Source organism: Protobothrops mucrosquamatus, unplaced genomic scaffold (assembly GCF_001527695.2).
Source record: "Protobothrops mucrosquamatus isolate PMUCROS unplaced genomic scaffold, P.Mucros_1.0 scaffold_123, whole genome shotgun sequence".
In the NCBI taxonomy this organism is placed as follows: domain Eukaryota; kingdom Metazoa; phylum Chordata; class Lepidosauria; order Squamata; family Viperidae; genus Protobothrops; species Protobothrops mucrosquamatus.
The window spans coordinates 19,970-45,283 of NW_015386199.1; the positions used below are offsets into that span (position 1 = coordinate 19,970).

Consider the following 25,314-nt stretch of genomic DNA (forward strand, 5'->3'; position numbering starts at 1 on the left):
AGGCTAAAGTTGGAGAAAATGAGCCTAGCCCTTTCCAAACCTTCAAACACAATAGTAAAATATACACTCTGTCTTCATAAAAAGTGTCTGCACTATATGCCTACTAGCTAAAGATTCTTTCACAACCCTTCTTCTCCACTTTCCCCCTTGAAGGCATTTTTTTTTAAATGCGGGAACTGTCTGTTTCTACAACATACACTTTTGGCTGTGCTAGAGAAAGGAAGATGTGTGGAGGTTGGATGACGAGCAGAATGGCTGCCATGGAAATAATTGTGTGCCCTTGTTTATCAGCTTTCTTAGCCGTTGCCCAGAATATTTTCCTTCCAAGGCTATTTGAAGCCTGGAATGCTGTAACATCAAATGAACTACAACTTTAACATAGGAAAGAGTCTCAGTTCCTTTCTTCCTTAGTCCTGTTGTTGAAAGGATGGCCTCACTTTCCTGTTTTTCAGTCTAACACTTTGCAACCTCATGGACCCCAGCATGCCAGCCTTTCCTGTCTTCCAGTGTCTCCTGGAGTTCATCAAATTCAAGTTCATTGCATCAGTTACTATCTAACCATCTAATCCTCTGCCGTCCCCTTCTCCATCTTCCCCAATACCAGAGTCTTCTCCAACAAGTCCGCTCTTCTCATTAGATGGCCAAAGTATTTGAGCTTCAAGTTCAGTATCTGTCCTTCCAAGGAGCAGTAAGGGTTGATTTCCTTTAGGATTGACTGATTGGATCTCCTTGCAGTCCAAGGGACTCTCAAGAGTCTTCTCCAACACCACAATTCGAAAACATCAATTCTTTGGTGCTCAGCCTTCCTTATGGTCCAGCTCTCACAGCCATATATATATCACTACTGGAAAAACCATAGTTTTGTCAGCATTAGGGCTGCAGAAGTGGCTACAGAAAGGGGAGAGGAGGAGTGGTAGCAAGGGATGACCACTGGGTAGAGGTCTTCAATTTCCCAAACCAGTGACTCTCCACTTATAGCGACCAGGTGTCCATATCTTGTCCTGGCTTTAAGGCAGGAACACTATTGCTGAAATCTTGAAAACCTGAAACTGTTTCTCTCATTTCCGTCTTATATAAATAGAATCAAGATGGGGGCCTTAAGTTTCTTTCTCACCATTTTCTCACTTTCAGGGCTAAATGATTATATCACTATTCTGGCATTCTGTTTTTCTACACCATAGATATACACTTCCCTGCTTTCTCTCCCTCCCCCAACCCCCATTTTTAAAGCACCCACCAAAGGTGGCGAGCAGCATCTTTTTAGCTTTATTGTCAAAGAACCTTTAGAAGGATGCTGTGGTTGTACCTGGAGTCTTGTTTCCTCAGAATGCTCTGTACTCCAGGTGAGGGGAGTAAGAACAGCTGAGATGGGATGTAGATTTGTGTACTCCACCCGCCAGAAGCCTGTTAAGTAAATAAAAATGCAATTATTACACACTTCAGCATAAATATTTCATTTCCTCACATACAGATCATTTGGAAAGACTCTTCCTGATGGATGGTCTGGAGCAGGGGTAGGCAACCTTGGCTCTTTTATGACTCGTGGACTTCAACTCCCAGAATTCCTGAGCTAGCATGGGAGTTGAAGTCCACGAGTCATAAAAGAGCCAAGGTTGCCTACCCCTGGTCTGGAGCAACATTTCAGCACTCAATTCATTCTTCTGTCTAGATATTTAATTCTGCACCATTGCTTAGCTCTTTTGCTATCAGCCTTTCCGAAAAGATCTCGCTTTGAGGAATATTCACTTCTCTGTGAAGAGGATCCGACTTGTTTTTTGCTTGCTTGTTCAAAAATCTAAGGAAAAAAAAGTCATCTGACATATCCCAATCCTTCCTCAATTTGCAAAATGCAGATGGATACATCCATAGAGCATAAATGCACAGTTGTGCAAGGCAGAAGGGCAGTCAAAGAGATCCAGAGCAAGCTTGTTGTATCTCCTTGCCCCATCAAGTATTTTATAATGGTGTTAGAAAATTGAAAAATCATATCCAGAAACTGGGGGAGGTTAAGATGACCTATGAGTCTATTAAAACATCATTTTTCATCTTCATGCTTGGTATTTTAAGGGGATCAGAAGGGAGAATTCAGGGCAGCAGAGAGAATTAGCTAGGCTGCTGGCTTAATATCTTAAGATCACCTGTGTTTCTTATCAAATGTGCTACCTAAAAGAATTGGTTAGAGGCTTTGATCTGACTTTAAATACCCCCAAACATCAGTAGCTGGAGGCATTTTAATCTGATTTTACTGGGGCTGGTGGGATGGGTTTAAGAGAAACAGAATCTAAAATGAACTTCCCATTTTCCCATCAATCCTTGAGGTTTTTTTGATGCACCCCTGATCTTTAAAGTTGAGGGTGGGGCAGAGGAATAGTCACAGGTGGTTCACATCTGGATGACAGAGAGACTACAGCATCTTGGAAGCATGCAGTAACCAAGCTCGTTATTGGATGCAGAAGAGCTTTTGAAAGTTCAGACACATCTGCTTGTCTTTTATGTTGGTGGCTATGCCCTTGTGCTTAATTGTTTTATAAAGCAATTACCCAGAAAATTAACCTTTCACATATATCTTGGCAGTTTGTTCAGTCACTGAAATGAGAAAATATGAAAGCGCCCTGTACAATGGTAGGCATATATGTCCATGTATGCTAGATTTTAATAGTTAAGTTGGTGGAAACGACGAGCATTAGAAAAGCAGCCGTATGTAAATTATTTTGAAAAAAGGAAGCCAATTGCAGCAAAGGAAGCAGGAGACCCAGTAGAGGTTAACAGCCATGCTGGCATCAACATTCAGCATCCTCACAAAGGACACTGCTAATGCTAGTTGGTCCCTCAATTTCCCTGCTAGGCAACAAAAACAGAAGGCTCTCACCATTGTAATTCTTCACAATGTCCCCAGTGTAGTGTTATGTCAAGGCTTCCTGGGCAGTTGATGGCAAATAGCCTCCAATGCTTGCTCTCATCATCCAAAATAAAACTGATGCTGGAGGGGGGGAGGGGAGTGATAATACAGAAGTGAACCCATTAGACCCGGAGGGAGCTTTGCTTAACTCTATCTGAAGGGATGCTGTTTTTCACCTGTATGAACCAGATCGGGACTGCAAAAATGCAGAGCACCACTAGGCGGTACTAAGGAGATACAGAAAAGTCAGGTCTTTATTACTGGCCTCTAGTGATCACTCAGGTTTCTGCAGCCCAGGTATGGTCACCCGCATAGATACTGTAGGGCTAGATCAGTGACTGAAGCAGACTGGAAATTTGTTAAAACTATGTTAGTTCCATTTTTAAAAAAGAAAGTCAGTTCTTTACACACAGTTCCATACAGCCAGATGTTGATGGGCCTTCCTCAATCTGAATCCATCCAGATGTGTTGGAAATACAACTTCCAAGATTCCCAAAAGTCCTGCCAGTAATTGGGAAAGTAGGGAATTGCAGCTCCAACATTTCTGGATGGACCATGCTGAGAAAGCTGCAGTGGAGCTGGTAATATACATATAGAGACAGAGAGACAGAGCAACAGAGAGGCAGAGAGGCAGAGAGATAAGAGAGATATAAAAATAATATACATTGTATTTGCATACATAGTATATAAATACATACATACATACATACATACATACATACATACATACATACATATATACACACACAGTACTTTTTTTGTAAAAAAAAAAAAAAGGTGCAAGAACTCACACATGTCATACAACCCACCTTGCCTACCCTACAAGGTTTACCTTTGTAGCTGAAAAAAAAACCTTAAATTTTTAATGTATCTAAAAGACTAGGATTTTGTTCAAGGCAACTCTGGAAAATCCATTGAAAAAAGGTGCATACATACATACATACATACATACATACATACATACATACATATTCACATTCACCTAAAGGTAAACTGAGAATCAAAGTTTTCCTAAGAGGAAATAAGGGTAACCAAAAATTCAAGGAGCGATTGTGTTCCTTCATCCTTTTTTGATCTGAACTCAAGAGTGATTAGGACTGACGATCTTTTAACTCTATAGATTTGATTTTTTTTTAATCATTAGCCTTCTCTGATGCCTTTGGGGAAAACAAGTTGGATATAAATTATTAAAATAAAGAAGTAAATATAATAGATTATTCTTTTATTTGCTGTCATATTTTGTCCAATATAACCTAGGTTACTACAAATAAGGCATTTCTTTAATTAAGAACACTTTCTATGCCCTGACTCAGCTGCCTTGTGGTTTTAAAGGAGGAGATAATGAGACTGTTATTGGCTTGCAAACGTTGCGTTTCTCCAGGTAGTTCAACTCTTCTGCCTAAGGGCCACGTCTAATTATTCCTCGCAGATATTTCAGAATGCTCACCTATAACTGTTGCACCTTGGGCATTTCACCCAAAACAAACAAATGTAAGCATATTTAAAGATCCAGTCATTCACCTGGTGCCAAGAGCTCCTTTAGTAACAAGATTATATGGGGTATTTTTCAATCTGTAATTTCCAAATTCTTCTATTAATATATTTCAGTGATTGAGGTGGGTTTGAGTCTTCTTTCTAAGATAATCATATTATAATATGGACATTGCCGTTTTTAACTTGACCTGTTTTCTGTTTAAAAAATGGTTGCACCATGGCCTGCAAAACTATAAGTGCAACTTGCTTTAAATAGTTAAATAGTTGAGTGCACTGAGGTAACCGTATTGGTGAGGAACAGATCATGGTTAATTGAGATGCATTTATGGGGCCTGCTCTCGACAGGAATTCCACAGTCAGGAATCGTTTTAGGCCAGGGTAGGCAACTTTGGCCCCTTTATTACCTGTGGACTTCAACTCCCAGAATTCCTAAGCAAGCCATTCCTCTCAGCCACAACTATCTATCTATCTATCTATCTATCTATCTATCTATCTGTCTGTCTGTCTGTCTGTCTGTCTGTCTGTCTGTCTGTCTGTCTGTCATCATTTATTTATTAGATTTTTATCCTGCCTTTATTTTTATGAATAACTCAAGGTGGTGAATATACATTTTTCCTCCTCCTATTTTCTCCACAACACCCCTGTGAAGTGGGTTGGGCTGAGTGCGAGTGACTGGCCTGAGTCATCCTGACTTCCCTGAGACTGCAGTTTACACATTTTTCTCCTCTTCTCCTTCTCCTTCTCCTTCTCCTCCCTCCCTCCTTTCAGTCAGCCTTGACTCCTGGGGAATACATGGAGAAGTCCATTGCAGTTGTTTTCTTGGCAACATTTTCAGAACTGTTCTACCTTCACCTTCTTTCTCTACTGAGAGTGACCTGTCCAAAGTCACCTGGCTGGTTTTTGTGCCTAAGCCAGGAGAATTGGAACTCTCATTCTTCCAGCTTTTAATCCAGTATCTGAGCCACAAGGCCAATTGGTCTCTGTTTGTATACAGTATATAATATTATTCTACTTTTATCCCACACATGCAATATACGAAGGTACTTTTTCTCTTTTTGCCTCTCAGATCAGACTGACTCCTCATGACTACATAGGGAAGTACCTGCAGTTTTCTTGGTGGCAAAATATTTTGGAAGTGGTTTGCCCCGGCCTTCTTCTTCCTAGAGCTGAGAAGGAATGACTGGTCCAAAGTCACCCAGATGGCTTCCGTGTCCAAGGCAGGAGGAGAGCCCACAGCTTCCCAGCTTCGGGTAGTCCTCAACTTGCAACCATTTGTTCAATGACCGAAGTTACCACAGCACTGGAAAAAAAAGTGACTTATGACCGTTTTCCACCCTTACGACCATTGCAGCATCCACGTGATCAAAATTCGGACCCTTGGCAACTGGCATGTATTTATGACGGTTGCACTATCCCGGAATCATGTGATCTCACCATTTGCAACCTTCCCAGCCGGTTTCTGACTAGCAAAGTCAATGGGGGAAGCCAGATTTGCTTAACAACCACACAATTCACTTAACAACTGCAGGGATTTGCTTAACAGCTGTGGCAAAAAGGCTGTAAAATGGAACACAACTCACTTAACAACTGTCTGGCTTAGCAAAAGAAAGGTTGAGTTCAGTTGCGCTTGTGTGTTGAGTGATGTGTCAGTTATCCTGGTTAAATAGCAGATGGCCAGCTCCTTGTGGTAGCTTCCTGCTGCCCTACCCTGAACCTCCCAGATCAGGGATAGGCAACCTTGGCTCTTTTATGACTCGAGGACTTCAACTCCCAGAATTCCTGAGTCAGCCATGCTGACTCAGGAATTCTGGGAGTTGAAGTCCTCGAGTCATAAAAGAGCCAAGGTTGCTTACCCCTGTCCCAGATCATGTTTCTCTGCCCTGGTATCAGAAGCCTCTTGGAACCTAAAGCTGTCAGAAACCTTTGCTGCCATCAAACTATTTTCAGTGAGAAAGGTTGGAGTGAGTTGTTTGGATTGTTTCTACTAACTAAAAATAAAAAGGGGAAAGAAAGCAAGGAAAGAGGCTTCTCTGAGAGTTTATGCCCCAAAAGAGTTTTGCCTTTGCTTTTGAATGCAATCAAAAAAGAAAGAGAAGAGAAAAAAACCAACAGAGGCATCATCAAAGGTTGGAAATGTTGCGGAGTGGAAAAACCTGCCCATTTTTCTTGTCCTTCGGAAGAGCACTGTGAAAATGGAGAAACTGTTTTTAATCAATAGCAGTTCAAACGCTTGAGACTTCATAGCCAACATCATGTCATAAACTCTAAACTGTGCATGAAAACTCACTGATCTTTGGACTCTTCCCCACCCTTGGACTGAGAATTCCAATAATTTTCTTTCTTTCTTTCTTTCTTTCTTTCTTTCTTTCTTTCTTTCTTTCTTTTCCTTCCTTTTCCTTCCTTCCTTCTTTCCTTCCTTCCTATCACAAAAATTTCTTTCTTTCTCTTTTATTCTTTCTTCTTTTTTCTTTCTCTTTCATTCTTTCTTTTTTTCTCCTTCCTTCCTTCCTTCCTTCCTCCCTCCCCCCCCCTCTCTCTCCTCTCTCTCTCTCTCTCTCTTTCTCTCTCCCATTCTTTTCTTCTTTCTTTCTTCTTCATGGGGTTTTGGTGATGGCAGATTTACTGGCAAGATCATAAGAAAGAGCTTAATTTTTTTTAAATGATCTTCTGCCTCCAGAAACCAATAAGGCCCCCTTAGAACATCAAGGTGTTGCTTTGAAGTGCCTTCTGGCTATAACTCTCTTTAGTTACTATGCAATCAAATAATTAAATGGAGGCTTAGAAGAGAAGGAGAAGAAAAAAAATATTTTGCCTAGCAATTAAATGTTCCATGTTGGACAGTTGTGAGGGTATTGCTTTTTATTCAAGATGTTACAAATCTACAAAGACTTTTAACACAAAAGCTTGAATTGCTCCTAATATAAGTGACAAATCACTTTGACTTCATTGGGGTAATCTGTCACACAGAGACACGGGGAGTGCCCAAATCTTTCCTCTTCTGCTCCCAGCAAAAACTTGCTTTATTTTTTCCCCAAGATTTCTCAATTAACAAAGCTCTGTTCATGCTGCCTCTACAGCACAACTGGGCGTGTTTGTGCCTGTGTGAAATTGCCTTGCCCATCTCAACTTCTGCTCATGAAAAACCTGCCCTCCAAACAGCAAACTGCAGACTTCTTGACCTGACCTGTTGGACTACAATGCGTACTACAATTACTCATAGTCAACATAGTGGGAATTGGAGTCCAATAAAGCTGGATGGTAGTGGATGATAGATAGATAGATAGATAGATAGATAGATAGATAGATAGATAGATAGATAGATAGATAGATAGATAGATAGATGATAGATAGATAGATAGATAGATAGATGATAGATAGATAGATAGATAGATAGATAGATAGATAGATAGATAGATAGATAGATAGATAGATAGATAGATAGATAGGGAGGGAGAGAGAGACAGATAGACAGAGAGACAGACAGAGAGAGAGAGAGATGATAGAGATAGATAGATAGATAGATAGATAGATAGATAGATAGATAGATAGATAGATAGATAGATAGATAGATAGATAGATAGATAGATAGGGAGGGAGGGAGAGAGAGAGAGACAGATAGACAGAGAGACAGACAGAGAGAGAGAGATGATAGAGATAGATAGATAGATAGATAGATAGATAGATAGATAGATAGATAGATAGATAGATAGGGAGAGAGAGAGAGAGATGATAAAGAGAGAGATGAATAGATAGATAGATGATAGATAGATAGATAGATAGATAGATAGATAGATAGATAGATAGATAGATAGATAGATAGATAGATAGATAGATAGATATTTTTACTGTGGGCCCATTGGCACACATTAAAAATGAAATTTAGTTGCTTGCTCTCAAAGTGTACACATACATAACACACATTTAAACATGCTATATACAGCATATGTATAAACCTACATCCTTACATATACATAACAAATAAATATTAAACACTGTCTATCTTGAATATATAACAGAAGGAGGAAGCTTGAGAGTTCACAAGGTTAATACTCTATGGAACGAAACTATGACCGAATCTGGATGTTCTGCTTCGGATACCACAGAGCCTCCTCCCAGAAGGTAACAAGGAAAACAGGTCATGAAGAGGTTGTGTAGTGTCCCAGAAAATCTTACGGACTCTGCTCAAGCAACGCTTACATGCTATGTCCTGGATGGGAGGGAGGGAACTGCCAATAATCTTTTCTGCCATCCTCACCACTCTCTGCACCACCCGATTGGGACACCCGATTAGGGAAAACTGCTATAATGATCTGACCCACTTTTTTTTTTAATGGCTCCTTTTCCATTCATAAATTATCCTCGTTTCATTTCGTCCTTTTCCATGAGAAGGCAATCTTTTGGGACCAGTGAATATATTTGGAATCACAAGAACATTTTTTGTGAGGATTCCCCACAAAATGGCTGCCTTGGGACGCCTGGGCAATCACAAAGCAGCCCATTCGCAAGCTGCAATTCAGCGAATGGACCTTGCACCCCTTTTGCAACCTATAAATATGCTTGTTGTACTTTCTCTGGGCCCAGATGCTCACTTACAGATGAAGCACAGGGAGGAAACCCTTTACCATTTTTATTTTAGAACATGCCTTTGGAGCTTATAAGGAGGCAAGTAGTATTTTTGAAAATATGGAGGACTCAAGAAGTCAATAATTCTCTTTGGAACACACCAGATTCCTGTTTCAGTAAAATGATTGCTGGGGAGAGTATCAGGAAGGATGGATGGAGAGGCTGGTGGCTGCTAAAACAGGCATTTGTTGAGGTCTCTAGGTGCTAATTTTGTACCCTGTCCACTGGGTACAAGAGCCAATCTAGTCTAGTGACTAAGGCACCAGGCTAGAAATCAGGAGATTGAGAGTTCTAGTCCTGCCTTAGAAATTAAAGGTTGGGTGACTTTGAGCCAATCATCAGGAGACTGATTTGTAGTCCTGTCTTAGGCATGAAAACCATCCGGGAGACTTTGGGCCAGTCATTCTGTCTCAACCCAACTTACCTTGTGGCATCACAGTTGTTGTGGGGGGAAATAGGAGGAAGTCTGTGTTTGCCGCCTTGAGTTATTTTATTCTTATTCGTCTTGTGCCATATCCGTTATCGGACGTTGGCGATCATGTTGGCGATCCTGTTTTTATCAGCAGCCGCACAAAAAAGTGCTGCTGAGTTTTGTCCAAACCAGTCCCTTAGATTTTGAAGCCACGATGTTCTTCTTCTGCCTGGACCTCGTTTTCCTTCAATCTTTCCCTGGAGGATTAAATGGAGTATGCCGTATTTTTCTGGGTGTCGCATCACATGTCCGAAATATTCTAATTTCCGTTTTTTAATCGTTTTGATGATTTCTCTTGGCTTTCCCAGGCGGCTTATCACCTCCTCATTTCTGATCTTGTCAACCCAGCTTATACGTAACAGTTATTTTATAACAAATAATAAAGATGGGATCTAAGTAAACAAACCTAATGAAGAAAAAAAATATTTTACGTACTCTATATTTGCAAACAGATTTCAAAGATATGATACTTAGTAGTGGGCTGGTTTTCTTGGTTACCAAGTAGTTGTTCAATAAGGCTTTTATTTTGTCTTAAAGCCAATCACAAAGCCCACTCTAGTTCAGTTTGGTTAGGCTACCCGAAAAAGGGATACCCAAGGATAGGAAGCGGTCGTCGAGAAATCTTTTTTTTCCCTTCCCCGAGTGTTTCTCGTTGGCACAGCAACAGCTGCATTGAGAAGAAGCCGCTCGGGATGGGCCACGCATAAAAGAGGCTGAGAGCAGGCATGGAGAAGGCAATGGCTGCCCTACATAAATGCTTACGGACTAGCTGCAGCTGCCTTGGAGATGGCATTGGCTGGCACTGGAAGCTTCTTTTAGTTATTCGGGAGCAAAGGGGCCGGTGTCATGTTTTATACGGAGAGAGAGAGCTTGTGCTTCACCAGTTGCAACTCTTAAGAGAAATTATTTATTGGTCTCCTGGTTTTAATGATTGGACTTTTATACCCTTGTCCTTTGTGGACTGTTTTTCAATATCAGAGTGTGTTTATAAAAGACACACACACACACACACACAAAAAAAATCTCTGTCTACAAAAAGACACAGGGAATGTCATGCCAGATGGATTCCTGCTCAATAAAGCTTTCGGAAAACACTTGCAGCAGGAGAAGAGTTGGCAGAATTAGTTTGGGGCAACTTCAAAAATGCCCGTTCTTTCTCCCAAAGCTTCCTAAAAGAACCCTGATTGGAGAGCCATTTAAAGAGAGGCCTCTTCTCTGTCAGAAACCTATTTTATTTATTTATTTTATTTATATCCCGCCTTTGTTTTTTTTAAAAAAATAAATAACTCAAGGTGAATGAACGTATCTAATACTCCTTCCTTCTATTTTCCTCACAACAATGACCCTGTGGGATGAGTTTGGCTGAGAGAGAATGATTGGCCCAAAGTCACCCAGGTTTTTCCATACCTAAGGCAGGACTCAAACTCCGAGTCTTCTGCTTTCTAGCCTGGTGTCTTAACCACTAGACCAGGGGTAGGCAACCTTGGCTCTTTTATGACTCATGGACTTCAACTCCCAGAATTCCTGAGCCAGCCATGCTGGCTCAGGAATTCTGGGAGTTGAAGCCCATGAGTCATAAAACAGCCAAGGTTGCCTACCCCTATACTAGACCAAACTGGCTAGCAAACAGAAAACTATCCTACTCCACAGATCAGCTATAAGGACCTACTGTGGCCAGGGCCATCATGACATTCTGAGAGAAATGGGTGTGGAGCCTTTTTGGAACTTCTGGAAGGCTCCACAGCCATTTGCACCACTCAGGTGACCCTGACGACACAGATAAACCTCCAGGTGGCCTCAACAACTCTTTGAAAGAAGCCAAATGACCAGCTGTCTGCAAGCAGTATAAATCCTTCCATTCCCCACCATCCGGTCAGAGCTGAAGGAGCTTCTTGGATGAGAAGCGAAAGGTCTTCAAAGAAAAACAAGAAAGTCCAGTTGCCTCTTGAAAAAGCACCTTTGGGATAACTATGACTGAGAATCTCCATAGTCATTCACATTTCATTTTGTCCCTCCTTTAGCATCCTTTCTTTAATGATTCTATTCCACTATTTGTTCAATATGAATGTAACTCTTGTCTCGCAGTGAGTTGGCCATGGTGAGTTGTCATAAACCCATCTAGTGTTACTCAGGATGACTTGATTCTTGTGAGGTCTGGATTGCTGACTTTGGTAGTAGCTAACAATGCTTGCACCCTCATGGGAGACCATGCAACAGCACCCATTGCTGTTCCTCATTTTTTATTGCCTTACTTTCATGCAACTTACCATGCAACCACCCCACTGCTGTTCCTCATCTTTTATTGCCTTACTTTCAAGCCAGTACAACTATTTTACTCCCTTCAAGGTAATAGGGAGCAGCCTAACAAATTTTATGCACCATGAGTCTCTTAGCCTTCAAACAGACATGGCAATAAATCTTGACTCTCCAGACACTTAGGTCCACCTTCACTTGCCTATAGCAGACGTTCCCAGAGACAACACAACTAGATAGTTGTTTTACTGCAGACTAAAATGAAGTCAGGCACATAGTGAAAAGTCTACCTTCTGCAGAATACAGAAATCAAAGCCAAGTGGATGTTCTTAGATTTCCACTCTAGGCCTTTTTCTCTTGCTTCTTCAACTCAACAGAAATTTGGCTACCTTCTCTGTGGCCTTGAAATTGGGGGCACCAACTCAAGGGTGATACCTGCTTGGCCTTGTCAACTTTATTTCTTACAAGAGGCTGCCCTTAGATGAAGCCTAGTAAGGGGAAAAAACAATACAGATGCTTCTCATCTTACAACAGTTCATTTAGAGAATGTTCAAAGTTACGACGCTGAAAAAAGTGACTTATGTCCATTGGAAGGAACTGTGTGCTACTTTAAAATCAGCGTTGTGAAGTAGAGGTAGGTATTCAAGGCTTTTGTTATACCCAGGACAAATAGGGTACTGAAAGCCAGAAATATCTCTCCCTCTCCCCCATTCCTTCTCTCTCATTCCTTCTTCCTCTCCCTCTCTCTCCCCTCCCTCTCCCCTTTTGCAGCTCCAGCTATCTGTCCTCTCTCCCTCCCCCTCCTCTTCTTTAGGTCCCCCTCCCCCCCTCCCTCTTCCCCCTCTCCCTCTTCCTCCTCTCCTTCTCCCTCTCCTTCCTCCTCCTCTCCCTCTCCTCTTTCTAGCTCCAGTTTCCTCTCCCCTCCCCCTCTCTGTCTCCCTCTCCCTCACTGCATTTGGAAGTCCTGAACCACAGGATAGGAGAGTTGATGACACATAGCAAAAGAGAAAAAGAGAATTATCTGGGAGTTAAATTTGCCCTCAATGATTTCTTAAACTGAACATTTGCCCTAAATAATGACTTAAAATAAATTGGAAATACAGGGAAGTGGTTTTAATGGCTACCAGTTTATTTAAAGCATCTCTTTTTTATATTCATCGGATTCATATATGCAATGTACTTGTGTGTGAGCAGGTGATCTGCCCAAGCCACAGACTGATACGCTTTCATGGTATATAAAAGTACACATTCAGGGTTAGAGGACAAGCTCGCCTGCCATTGTATACTGAAACCGTAGGCTGATGGTCTGACTTCATTCAGGGCATAAGCCTTCATTCACTGGGTTCGCAGCTGAGGAAGGACTGAAGGGGAAAGCTCCTGATCACACCCAAAGGAAGGAACAAAGAATACCTTTCATGTAAATCACACCCAAGTCCGATCGCAACAAGGATGGAGGAGGAAGACAAACCTATTTGATAGTGGCACTCCATCAATAGATTTCTTTTTTAAAAATAAAAATAAAAAAAATGGTCTAGGCAGAAAGAGAGCATGGGGAAAGAGCATCCCTAAATTGCTTTTCAACTGCCTTGTTCCAGGAATAGACATCCCAACAGGCAAAAATTGATGCCCAGGCAGGATCTGCTATACAGCAAAAGGGACAGGATAAAAAGCAAAGTTGCACTTGGTTTTCTACCTCTTCTCCCAAGCCAAGGATAGTTTGATGCTGCAGATGTTCAGCCACCCCAGCAGAATTATGCCTGTACAACAGCTTTGTTATCTGTCCATGTCAAGCTGCCACAAAACATTTTTACTGTAGTGGTGACAGACTAATATGGCCACCTTCAGGCATTTATCACATAAAGCACTTTTCCCCCATCTCCATGGGAAGCTTTCCCTAAGAGTTAGAACCAAACCACATGCACAGCAATCAAACATTTGGCAATAACCCAGAATCTTTGCAATGACATGGTCTTGAAATTCTTTCATTGCCATCCAACTTCAATTAGAGCTGATGTCAATATTCAGAATGCTCTATTTTATTTTATATTTGAGCAACAAGAAGGTGGAGAAAGGCAGGCAAGAGGGACAAAGTGAAATAAAGGAAATAGAGGAATAGAGTAGAACAAATTTTCAGGAATTACTGTTTATTTATCTGTTTATTCATTCATTCAATCATTTTAGGAGGAAAAAAAATGAGAAAGCCATTTGCTAGTTATCACAAATGACAAAGCTACCCACTATTAAGAGAGCATTTTCCAAGGCCTCTGAATTTCCCACAAGGCACAGGCTTACAGTGAAAGAGGAGAAAACTTTTCAAAAGCTATAGGCATGCAAGAGTTAATCAGATTAACTAAGTCTGCCAATCGAGACAGTGGCCAGAGACCAGCAAAACCCAAGAAATTCCAGCATAGATCAACCAGGCAGGAGTAGGAAGGCTTCCCTCTTTCTCAGGTAAGCTTTTAAAAGAGGAAAAGGCAAATTCTGTTTTGTTTTCATTCCTCCAGCTTTCATCACAAGGAAATATTTGGTTTATCAGTCTGGTTCCTGCCAGGTAAGAAATACATCCTAACTTGAAAACAGGTTGAAGATCAGAAGGAATTAGACATCTAGGGTAACATAAAGTTACTTGTGAATTAAGATCTGTTTTAAGGGTTGATCTGAATGTCTTTGTATCCTTGGTCCTTCTGCCAGTTGGAGAAAGAACCCGACTAAGCAGGAACAGAAGCTCACATTTCAGCCTACACTTTGGCAGTAATCAAGGCAAAGAACTTCTTGAAGGGCAGTTGTTGGCTGGTTATCCTATGTAGGGCAGCAGACTCTCTCTTCTACTGGTGGGAATGTCCTGCTTGGCCATTATGATCATTTTGCATAGCACTTTGCTGATGAAGATGCTCAGATTCACCCAAGTCTTGGATCTCCATGGGTCATGCCTATCGTGACCGGAGTGATGATGGCTGGCCCTGTTAACTGGAACTCCTTTTGACCTATAAATCTGAATAAAATGGATAATGTGTTCACGATTATAAGTATGTCCTCTAGCACCTGTTGGTGAGATCCATGCCTTCCCTGGCTTTTCCAGAGGACATTGTCTCTGTGTGTGTACTAAATGGGTGTTTTCTGCCCATTGAAGGAGGTTGTAGTGCAGCTTCTCCCAGTCCAACCAGCTGGACAACTATCAGCCTGTCTCCAACCTTCCATGGGGGCTAGAGATATGGTGGGCAGGCAACTTCAGAAGTCTGGTCTGGATCATCTGGTGCCTTTCAGTCAAGGTTCAGGCCCGGGCACTGAACAGAAATGTGCTTGTTTCTCTTGGTTGATGGCTTTTGTCAGGTTTTAGATGGAGAGGTGTGTTTCTTTTGGTCTTACTAAACTTCTTAGCTACCAACAAGCTTCTGAAGAGTCACAGGGGACTGAGGTCTGTCTGGTGTTTCAGCTGTTTCATTTCATTTCTTCCTCTGTGGATCAATCCTCTCTTTTTTTCCATACATTTTTAAACAATCTGATTCTCATTCATTCTCTCTCTATAATCAAATCCCCACAACATACTTCTTTCCTTCTAGCCGTTCTCTTTTATTCAATCCATATTCAGTTAAGCCAAGCAATGTCGGCTGGCGACCCCCAGGGGGAGGGCCTTCTCTGTGGGTGCCCCTACCCTCTGGAACGAACTACCCCCCGAGATCCGGATGATTCCGGATCTTCTTGCTTTCCGTCGCGCCCTCAAGACATGGCTCTTCCAGCAAGCGGACCTGACCTAGGGAGGATTTTATTTGGGGTTTATTTTTTTAACAATTTGACAGAGACACAACTTTAAAATTTGATTTAATTCGGTTTTATCGGGGGGGAATGTATTTATGTTTTGTTTTAAATATGTTGTGCGCCGCCCTGAGTCCCGTCGGGAGAAGGGCGGCATATAAATTAAATTTATTATTATTATTATTATTATTATTGTACACATTCATTCTTGACTCTCTCTCTCTTCGTCTTTTATCGTGCTTGCTCTTTAAGCATCCATTCCCCTAATGCAGGGATAGGCAACCTTGGCTCTTTTATGACTCGTGGACTTCAACTCCCAGAATTCCTGAGCCAGCATAGCTAGCTCAGGAATTCTGGGAGTTGAAGTTCATGAGTCATAAAAGAGCCAAGGTTGCCTACCCCTGCCCTAATGTATCCAACGCTCACTTCTGCACAATCACAGTACCAGAAGCAGGCTTTTCAACCACCATTTCCCCCTTTAAATACATATACTTACTACTGGCCCCCTTTCTGCTAGCATTTGCACATCCTAACATTTCTCCGACCATTTCCTCGTTCTTTGCTAAACATTCTACCAAGGCACAACAATTTAGTGACTTGCTCCATTATTATTATTATTATTATTATTATTATTATTATTATTATTATTATTATTATTATTATTATTATTATTATTATTATTTTGCCATTTATGCCCAACTCGCAGTTGTTCTCTCCCATTTCTGGGTCATGCCCAACTCCCTCAATTGTGCCAGGATGTTAGGGAGAAAGCATCAAGAATTTCAGGCTTTCTTTTGGCATGCTTTCTTTGTTGCTGGAAATTTAAATATTAATAAATGAGGGATCATCCCTATTAGTAGCAGAAAGTAACTTCAGCTAGCCAAAGCAGGTCATAAAAAGTTGCCCCCAGTGCTTTCTAAGGCAATGTATCAAATTTGGATCAATCACAGATTTAAAAAAAGGAGTCATTCAGCAGAACCAGCCAATTTAGTTTCAATCCAGATTGGGATCAGGGCTCTTAGCAAAGGTACTTTCTTGAATCACTTATACGGAAGAAAGCAAGAGGGCATGAGACTTGATGTCCATCAAGTGTCTTTTCAAATCAAGCAAGGGAGTAGAACTAGTCCAGTCCCATCAGCCTTTCTTTAGGATTCAGTCAAGCTCCCTATGACAAGGTTTTTAACCATATTGCAACCAACTCTATTCATTCTTAGCCAGCAGATTCTATGAATTGGAGACCTGGAAATACAACGTTGTTCTCTTAGAAGGGACCCCAGTTGTATGAGCTTAGAAGAAAGCCTGACTCTGCAAAAAAGAGGAGTTCCACACACTGAAGCCTCTTAGCCTGTGACAAAGCCTTAAATGGCACTAAGCACCCAACTGACTGAACTAACCCTGCAAATTCAGTAATAAGCCAAGAGGGCCTAAGCAGTCTTATCCCTTTGGATAGCACATGTTGTAGATTCCTGCTACAACAGCAAAGGCAGCAGGAATCAGACCCTTCCACCTGCATGAAGCTGAAGGTACATGTGGCAAGCTCATTTACTGGAAGTCAGGAGAGTTGACCTTAAAGGGGGCAAGAAGACAAGCAGGGGGGAAAGGTACTGACCAGAGTGCTGATGTTGGGATCGGCCAGCTGGAAGGAACAGGAATTAATCCACCAATTCCAAGACAGTATTGGTGAGGAGACTCATGGGGTGATTCAAGGACGACCCTAAAGGCCTGAGGGCATAAAAGTAGTGGCCATAGAAATTGCCTTAACTCTCTTAGGAAACGTAGGAAACATTATCCTTAGTTTCCTCCACTGATTCAGCTTTCATCAGGAGAAGACAATGTAGGGTCTGTGGGCCCTGCTTTTGCCTATCACTTTCCTTCTCATTAGCACCCACTCCTAACTGGGAGTGTCCAAGACTTTTCAAGGAAATGATAAAACAGACATCATAGCATCATGGTGCAAAATCTAGTACTCAAATACTCAGGCGCTAATACATAAATCACTGGATTTGCAACAGGGCATCACACCAACACAGATTTAATCCTTCACCCCACTGCAGCACCACCCTCCTCGTAGCTACCTGTGGTTTTTTTGCCCTACGTAATTTTAAACCTCATCTAAGAAAAAATATATATACTCACGGTATGCAAAGTAGCAGTTGCAAAGATCATTTTAGGTTCCATTCCAGAAAATAAGAACTATGCATCATAACAATGTAAGGCTTTGTTTGTTTCACTACCTGTCCAGACAAATGCTAACAGTGGTAGACATCTCCCTGTAGGTACCAGAGATGGTTGTGGGAAGTAACCCAGATTGTTGCATCTTTGGTAATTGGGAGTTTGTGATTGGTTACAACCAGAGCTTTTTTTCTCATAGAACGCCCAGAATGGAGTTCCAGCACCTTTTTTGGATGGAACCTTGTAGGGTAGGCAAGGCAGGTTGCATGACATGTGTGAGTTCCAGCACTTTTTTTTTTTTTTTAGAAAAAAAAGCACTGGTTACAACCCACAAGGGAAGCACTGGAAAGTCAAGAAACTTTTTCAGTGGCAGCCTTGGTCTCTAAAATCCAGAAGATGTCCACTGGTCTTCAACGTTGCTTATCTGTTGCCTTACATGAGGAGAAGTTGTGGGTGCTCCAACACTGGAGGCTTTTAAAAAGGGATTGGACAACCATTTGTCTGAAATGGGATAGGGTTTCCTGCTTGAGCAGGCGGTTGGACTAGAAGACCTCCAAGGTTCAGTCTAACTCTGTTATTCTATTCTGTTCTGAGTTTGCACCAAGACTTCACTAAGAATTGCTGCTGCTGCAATTGACGCAAATTGCTGCTGCTGCAATTGAAGAAAGATCGTTGGTAAAGTAGGTTACTGATATCTTGAAAGGCAAAAAAAAGAGAGAGAGAGGAAGTGCCTGAAATGTTAGAGTTCCCTAAAGTCTTTGTGTCCTGGTAAATGCCCTGTAACATCCCCAGCCTCACCCTCAACTTATCCTGTGCATTGTGAGCAATAATCACAGCCACATTTTTTCTATGCCACCAGTGAGGCTACTACAAAATGAAGAATACATCTTGAATACATCCATACTCACTGATAGCAGAATAAGAGTTTGAAGAGACCATGGAGGTCTTCTAGCCCAACCCTTTGCTCAAGCCAGAGACTGTATCATTTCAGACAAATGTATGTCCAATCTCTTCTTAAAAACCTCCAGTGATGGAGCACCCACAACTTCTGGAGGCAAGCTGTTCCACTGATTAATTGTTCTGTCAGGAAATTTCTCCTTAGTTCTAGGTTGCGTCTTTCCTTGATAAGTTTCCATTTATTGCTTCTTGTCCTGCTTTCAGGTGGTTTAGAGAATAGGTTGACCCCCTCTTCTTTGTGACAACCCCTTAGATATTGGAACGCTGCTATCATGTCACTCCTAGTCCTTCTCTTCGTTAAACTCCCTTAATACCTAATACTCAGATCTCCCTCAATACCCGCCATGTTCTTTTGATTAATATTTTGCTTCCTATTTTTTTCCACTGGAGCATGAGGGCCATCATTTTTAAAAACAAAGTTTTATCCTTTAGCATTTTAAAAACCTTGGAAAAGAATATTCTGGGTTGAGTCAAGAGCTCCACAAACTAGCCTGGAAACTCCCCATCCATTCCACATGTCAATAGTTGAAAAGTGCATGAGACTATTTAGTTCAGTCGCATTGTATTACTACCTTCAGAGTGCAGGATGAGGTCCCAAGCTTCTTAAATAGCAGAGTTCTTAAATGCAATATACCCAGAAACTGGCAGATTAAGGTGATGCTGAATGCTCATCACATCCTACTTATACTCCCAACATAAGAGTGTTCACTTCCTATTCATTTTTAAAGGACTATTCAAACACCCTTTTATCTCCACTAAACAGCCTGCTATGTATTTGAAGACATTTTATTTTTTGTTTCTACAGACCCCTGGGGGGAAGAAAGAAAGGAAAGGAAAGGAAAGGGAAAGACAAAAAGGGGGAAGGCAAGTATTTGGGAGCACTGATATATAAAGATGCAAAAGCTTATATGCCAGTGAATGACTTCAAACTAACTCCGATACATTCATCTTCCCAAGAAGAATTAAACTCAGTGTGATTTCATTTTAATAGCAGAAGAAGAAGAAAAAATACTACTGTGCAGGACTAAGTTCCTAACCTTTGATGGTGGAATAGAGGGGGGGAATCACTTTCTTCACCCATGTGGTTTAAGTCTGTGTATCCATCTGTTATGTCCAGCTCATCAATTAGGGTGACCCCACTAAGTTGAGACAGTGTTTAATAAAGACAGCAATCTATTCAAATGTAGGGAATCATTTGCAGCTTTATTTTAAGTTACAACATGGGCCTCCATCTTAGGTGCTCAATGTGATGGGTTTTTTTCTCAAGTTAGGACTGAAGTCGCATCTCGTGTGGAAAATAATAAATGCAACAAGGAGATGGATGAGGGAGGAAGCGCCCAAGGCCGCCTTGGGGTTCACACAAAGCAAGACACACATCTGAGTCAAACAAATGGTCTAGATTGGCACTGTCAAGGCTGACCACCTAGGGATAGCGGCCTTAAATGACAGATGGCAAGTACATGGCCAAAGCCATGTTGGAACGCCAGCTTGTGGACTCAGACAAGCCATAAAATTAACAGCGAGGGAACTGAATGCAGGGTTTAGGTTGAAAGGGCTAACAATTGCTGGGAGGCTAGCCTCACAGTCCCGCTTCAGGTCCAACTTTTCAAGTACGTGATTGGTGTAGGCACCCCATGACACCCTCTCCCCAGCATTGTGTGCTGGGGGGGGAGAGAAGACAGTAAAGCACCTTTAGCAGCAGTCCGTCATTCTCAGGTTAGGAACAAAACAAGATTTTTAGAAACTTAGGAACAAAGCATGTTCCATTTATCAAGTCAGAGAGCAGCCCTGCAGTGTTTCACAGATGGGATGGGGAAATGATATATAGACCCATAAGCCACATCAGTTCCCCACCAAGATTATAGACCTGGGAGGGAGGGACAAAATGGCCGATGAATATTTGGTAATTTGCTTTGGCGACAGTTGGCTTGTTTTAAAGGCAGAATGGGGACACAAGGCAGAGTAGCCTGCTTTGTTGTGCCAAACATTCTATTATGATCAATATATGCTTACCAATGTTTTTCTAAATGACTATCAGATCTGCCTATAACCATTTACAGGCTAACCCTAACATTTATCCAAAGTCCTGCTTCCAGAATCAGAGCCAATTTGTGCAGAGTTAGCTAATTAATTGGTAAAATAGTATCATCATTTTGGGCTGAGGAAATAGCAAAACCTATCAATATCTAATCTTCCTCTTCAGATCTAGAATATATACAGTAGGTTACATGAAGCTTTACCTAATGTTTCCTGGGAATAGTTCAATTCCTAACTATTCAAGATGTTTAAGAATAGAGGTTGATTTAAATATCTTAAAGACTTACTTTCAGATATTTAAATCAATCTCTATTTTTAAACATCTTGGTTTCAAGATTAAATGCATGAGCCGGCAAAATGATCTGTTTCTCCATTATTTCAGTCACATTAAAGCAGTTGTACATTTATTTTCACCTAGATAACTGCTTCTAGCTATCCATAAAGTTAATAAATTCATTTGCAGTTTATACCTTCACATAATTTCATTTTTGTTGACATTTTTCATTTTTTTATTTTTCTAGAAAAATCTCTTTAGAATCTGGAATGAGTCTAACGCTACCTCACTTCCCACACACACTGATTAGAAACAAAAACAAATAGGTTTTGTTAATTTGAAAAATATAAAAAAATTTAATAAAGGCTACATCTCTTAATTACAATAATTATTGTACCAAGTATTTTTTTCTTTAAATGAAACTCTTTATAATGCATAATTTACAGTTTAAGTAGAACAAACATCATGGCAAAAGTCATAAAGTACAAGAGTTGTAGTAAAAAGGCATAAAATATATTATACATAAACCCCTTAAACAAAGAAGGGAGAGCATGAACCCTGAACACAGGGCAAAACATGGCATATTAATACCATGCAGGCACAGTTACTGTACTGATTGAAGTGTGTTCTTTTCCTTAAAAAAACACACACAGACTAGAGAGTATCTATTAACAGTATTTTCCCCACCCCGTTTTTTTACACTATATACATATTGTACAAACAAAATGTAACATTTGTCAGAAAATGCACATATTAAACACACACATACACACACACAGAGTTGAAGTTAAATGTATTTCTAAGTTAGGAGACGGTGTTTCTTTGTTCCAGTGCATACAATCAAGACAGAGGAGAATTGTTCTGCATATTTCAGCCAACATCCAAGACACACTTACACAACACAGACATATTGTGACAGCTTTAGATGAAAAAGCTCTTCCAGACCTAGTCTCAGAAGCCAGCTAGCTCATCCACCATTCGTGGTCCAGAAAGCAACTGAAAGAGGCTGAGATATCCAAGGGTAAAAAAGCTGGAAGGTTACCAGCCACAGATGTATTGATTTTGTAATATTTCTGGGGAACAACTACTGACATCATAATGATGGTGCATCCAAAATTATATTTTAACCCTGCAGGAACTTCAAGCTGTTCAGAGTTGCTGCAAAACACCAATTCATAGTGTCATGCCCTTGAGTGGTAGTTACAGTTAAGTTGGGGCATCCCCATTGCATAGTCTGGCCTTTTAATTATAGCTGTAATGCTGAAAGTGCCCTGAAAGAATAACTTTTACTGTTTTTATAAAAAGCACAGTCCAAATTTGGTGACTATCTTACTATTAGCTATAGAGGTGCAAGATGGATGATTTCATATATTGTCTTCTCCTTCCACTCAGCACTGGAGTGTATACAATTTCTCCAGCCTACAGTTTATAATTAGGCAGTCAGATTTACTGTGGACACATGCAGTCTATCCCCTCTCCTGCACACATTTATTTTAATTTTTTTTAATGCCACCCTTCAGAATCAGGTTTTCCCATTTTCCTTTTTTGGGACTCATCCCAAAAGCAGTAGTACCTATCCCAGGGGTAGGCAACCTTGGCTCTTTTATGACTCGTGGACCTCAACTCCCGGAATTCCTGAGCCAGCCTGGCTGGCTCAGGAATTCTGGGAGTTGAAGTCCACGAGTCATAAAAGAGCCAAGGTTGCCTACCCCTGACCTATCCTATAGTGCTTCTGAAATCCCATTAGAACCATGATGAGCTTCAAACTGTATTTGAATTAACCACAGTTACTGCCATCACGTGTACAGGCATAATTCTACTGTCCAATCAAGTGACCGCCTGATTGGGGATTCCAATTTCTAGAGTTTCCAAACCACCAGCTCTTTTGCTATGTTGGCTTCTGGAATTCTGGAAATTTTGGTTGTCTGAGAGGATGGAATGGTTACTCTTCTGCAGCACAATTAAATCCAAAAATAGGAATGGGGAAAAGAGCGTGAGGGAAAGAGCGTGAAGATTTATGAGGTGCTCCTGATCGCCTAGAGCAGTGGTTCTCAATCTTTTCTTCACCACGGACCCCTTATGTGGCCACGGACCACCAAAACTTAACTCAAGTTTTAAATCATAACATTTCTTCAAGCCTTCACAGACCTCCCTGTGACGACATTGCGCCCTTCGAGGGTCCGTGGACCACATATTGAGAACCACTGTCCTAGACTTTGTTTTAGGCAATTGGGAATGTTTTCCCTGCACAAAAACTAGAGCATCATTGATCACAACGGCTTTCTCTGTAGAATGGATTTATCTTTTCCTTTCTCATCCCCTTTCCAAAGAAATAAAACAACTGAAGGATCGTACAATTCCAGCTGTTTTTCTACAGTGGCAGAAACAAATGCACATTTCTGTAAAGGACACATTTATTTAGACAGTGGAAACAATGTAAAAAATAAAATATAAACACCCCTTTTTCTTTACATCACATCCCCCTTTCTCCATCTTTTAAAGCAGCATATCCATCAAATGGATTTAATGGGAAAAACCTGTTCAATAAATATCAATAAAGATTATTATAAGGTAAGCTATACACAGTTTCTAAATTATTAAGTACAGGATCATTAGAAAGCCATATACTCTATATGCAAGTCTCTCAGAACATCATCTGCATCTTCAAATCACCTAGAGCAACCATATTTTTAATAAATAGTTCAGAGTTGTTAACATCTTGGCATCCAGCTCAATAGACACATCTTTTTTTTCTTCCTTTTTTGCTAAGGCTGATTTGGCAAAGTTTTCATAGACCTCATTGTGTTTTTTGTTGCTTCTTCATGGGTTCAAACCTTCCTTCAAAACTTTGCTTGGTGGTTTTATGTCCAAAGGCCAGTATCCGTAGCTTATATCTTCTTAAATACACTCACATAGACTATGCCAGTCAGAACCAGTCAATCAGAACCAGTCAATCAATCCTCTCAACTTTTCCGAGAATTCTGCCGTCATACATTGGCAGAATGGCATCATCGTCCCAGATTTCTTCGAAGACTGCCCCACAGTCAAACTCATCACTTGCTTTTTTGAAGTAATACCTGAAATAAGTAAGACCAACATATGCAAAAATAAGTGGAGTGTACCTTGGAATCAATATAGTTTTTCATTGCAGTGAAAACACCCAACATCCCATATCTGGGTTCCAAAAGGCCTTCAGTTTCCTTCCCAACCTCCAAATCCATATATTGACAGATAGAGCAAACCAACAAACAAAAACAAAACCATGATTTAGTTTGCTGTCCTGCATATTTGTGGTTAGACCAGGCAGATAAATCAAAACAATTAAACAAATTCCTCCAAGCAGGTGGTATTTAATGGCATTCGAATATAGTCCATTTGTATGGTGACTGGATCTCAGCTTGTTCTGGTTTGTATTGGATTTTTATGGTAATATGTTTTGAGTCAGCTGAGCCATGCAGTGTCCAAACTGAATCAAATAAATGAATAACCAAATAAATAGCTGTTACCCATCATCAATTGTTACTTTTTGTCTTCTTCATTCAAAGGATTTTTGAACCAAGAGAGGTGATGATACCGTATCTTAGTAATTGCTTGTGAGTCAGCATACCCCAAAATTTAAAATAAATATTATTGCTGATGGTTAATGTCTTAGTTACCACTTTAACTATGCATAGAGTTTACTGCTAAGGCAAATGTTTAAAAGCATACAGTACATTATAGCAGGCCTGGGCATTTTATAGCCCTTGGGCCACATCCGGCTCTTTGACTGTCCCTGTCCAGCCTGCGTGAGGTCAATAGGAAATCAAATAAGGCAAGTAAGTTACACCATGCATGCACTACAACCACATTGCTTTTTATTTTGAAGGTGAATTTTTTTTTTAAAAAAATTACTAGGTGCGTGTTTTTGTGCCTACACACCTTCACAGCCCTATTGGTTTGCCCCCCCCCCCCCCGGAATCCCAGTTTCTCATGTGGCCCATTTGGAAAATTAATTGCCCACCCCTGCATTATAGTGATCAGGAGGTCTTTCTCAGGTATTCGTTCAGTGAGTCTTGTGCTAACAATAATGCAAAGCCATATAGATTTTCTTCACTACGTTGCAAATGTCCATGGACCGTTAATGCTGCTGAAAGCTTCTGGAACCAGTGGTGGATAACTACCCAATAAATAGCTGTTCATATTACCCCAAATTCATCCACTAAAATAATTGTGGTACTTGATTTATGGTGTACTTTGTCCTGCGCCTAGTAAAATTATCTTTGAAGTGTGGTTTAATATGCAAATCAGAATAAAGCTTGTGAACCAGAGCATGGTTGGTCACCCCCGTGTGTTGGAGACATTGACAAGGATGATGGCAGAGTGCTGGATCACATAATTGTC

General features: G+C 40.8%; 1 protein-coding gene across 1 annotated transcript in view; it reads right to left on the bottom strand.

Annotated features, from left to right (window-relative positions):
- Window positions 1–23,405: 23,405 nt before the first annotated feature.
- AXIN2 (axin 2) overlaps window positions 23,406–25,314 on the bottom strand; it is a 45,306-nt gene continuing 43,397 nt past the window's right edge. Inside the window, exon 10 of the mRNA XM_015816945.1 lies at window positions 23,406–24,011. Coding sequence (XP_015672431.1) covers window positions 23,885–24,011 — 127 coding nt within the window. The 3' untranslated portion in view covers window positions 23,406–23,884. The remainder of the gene's footprint in view (window positions 24,012–25,314) is intronic.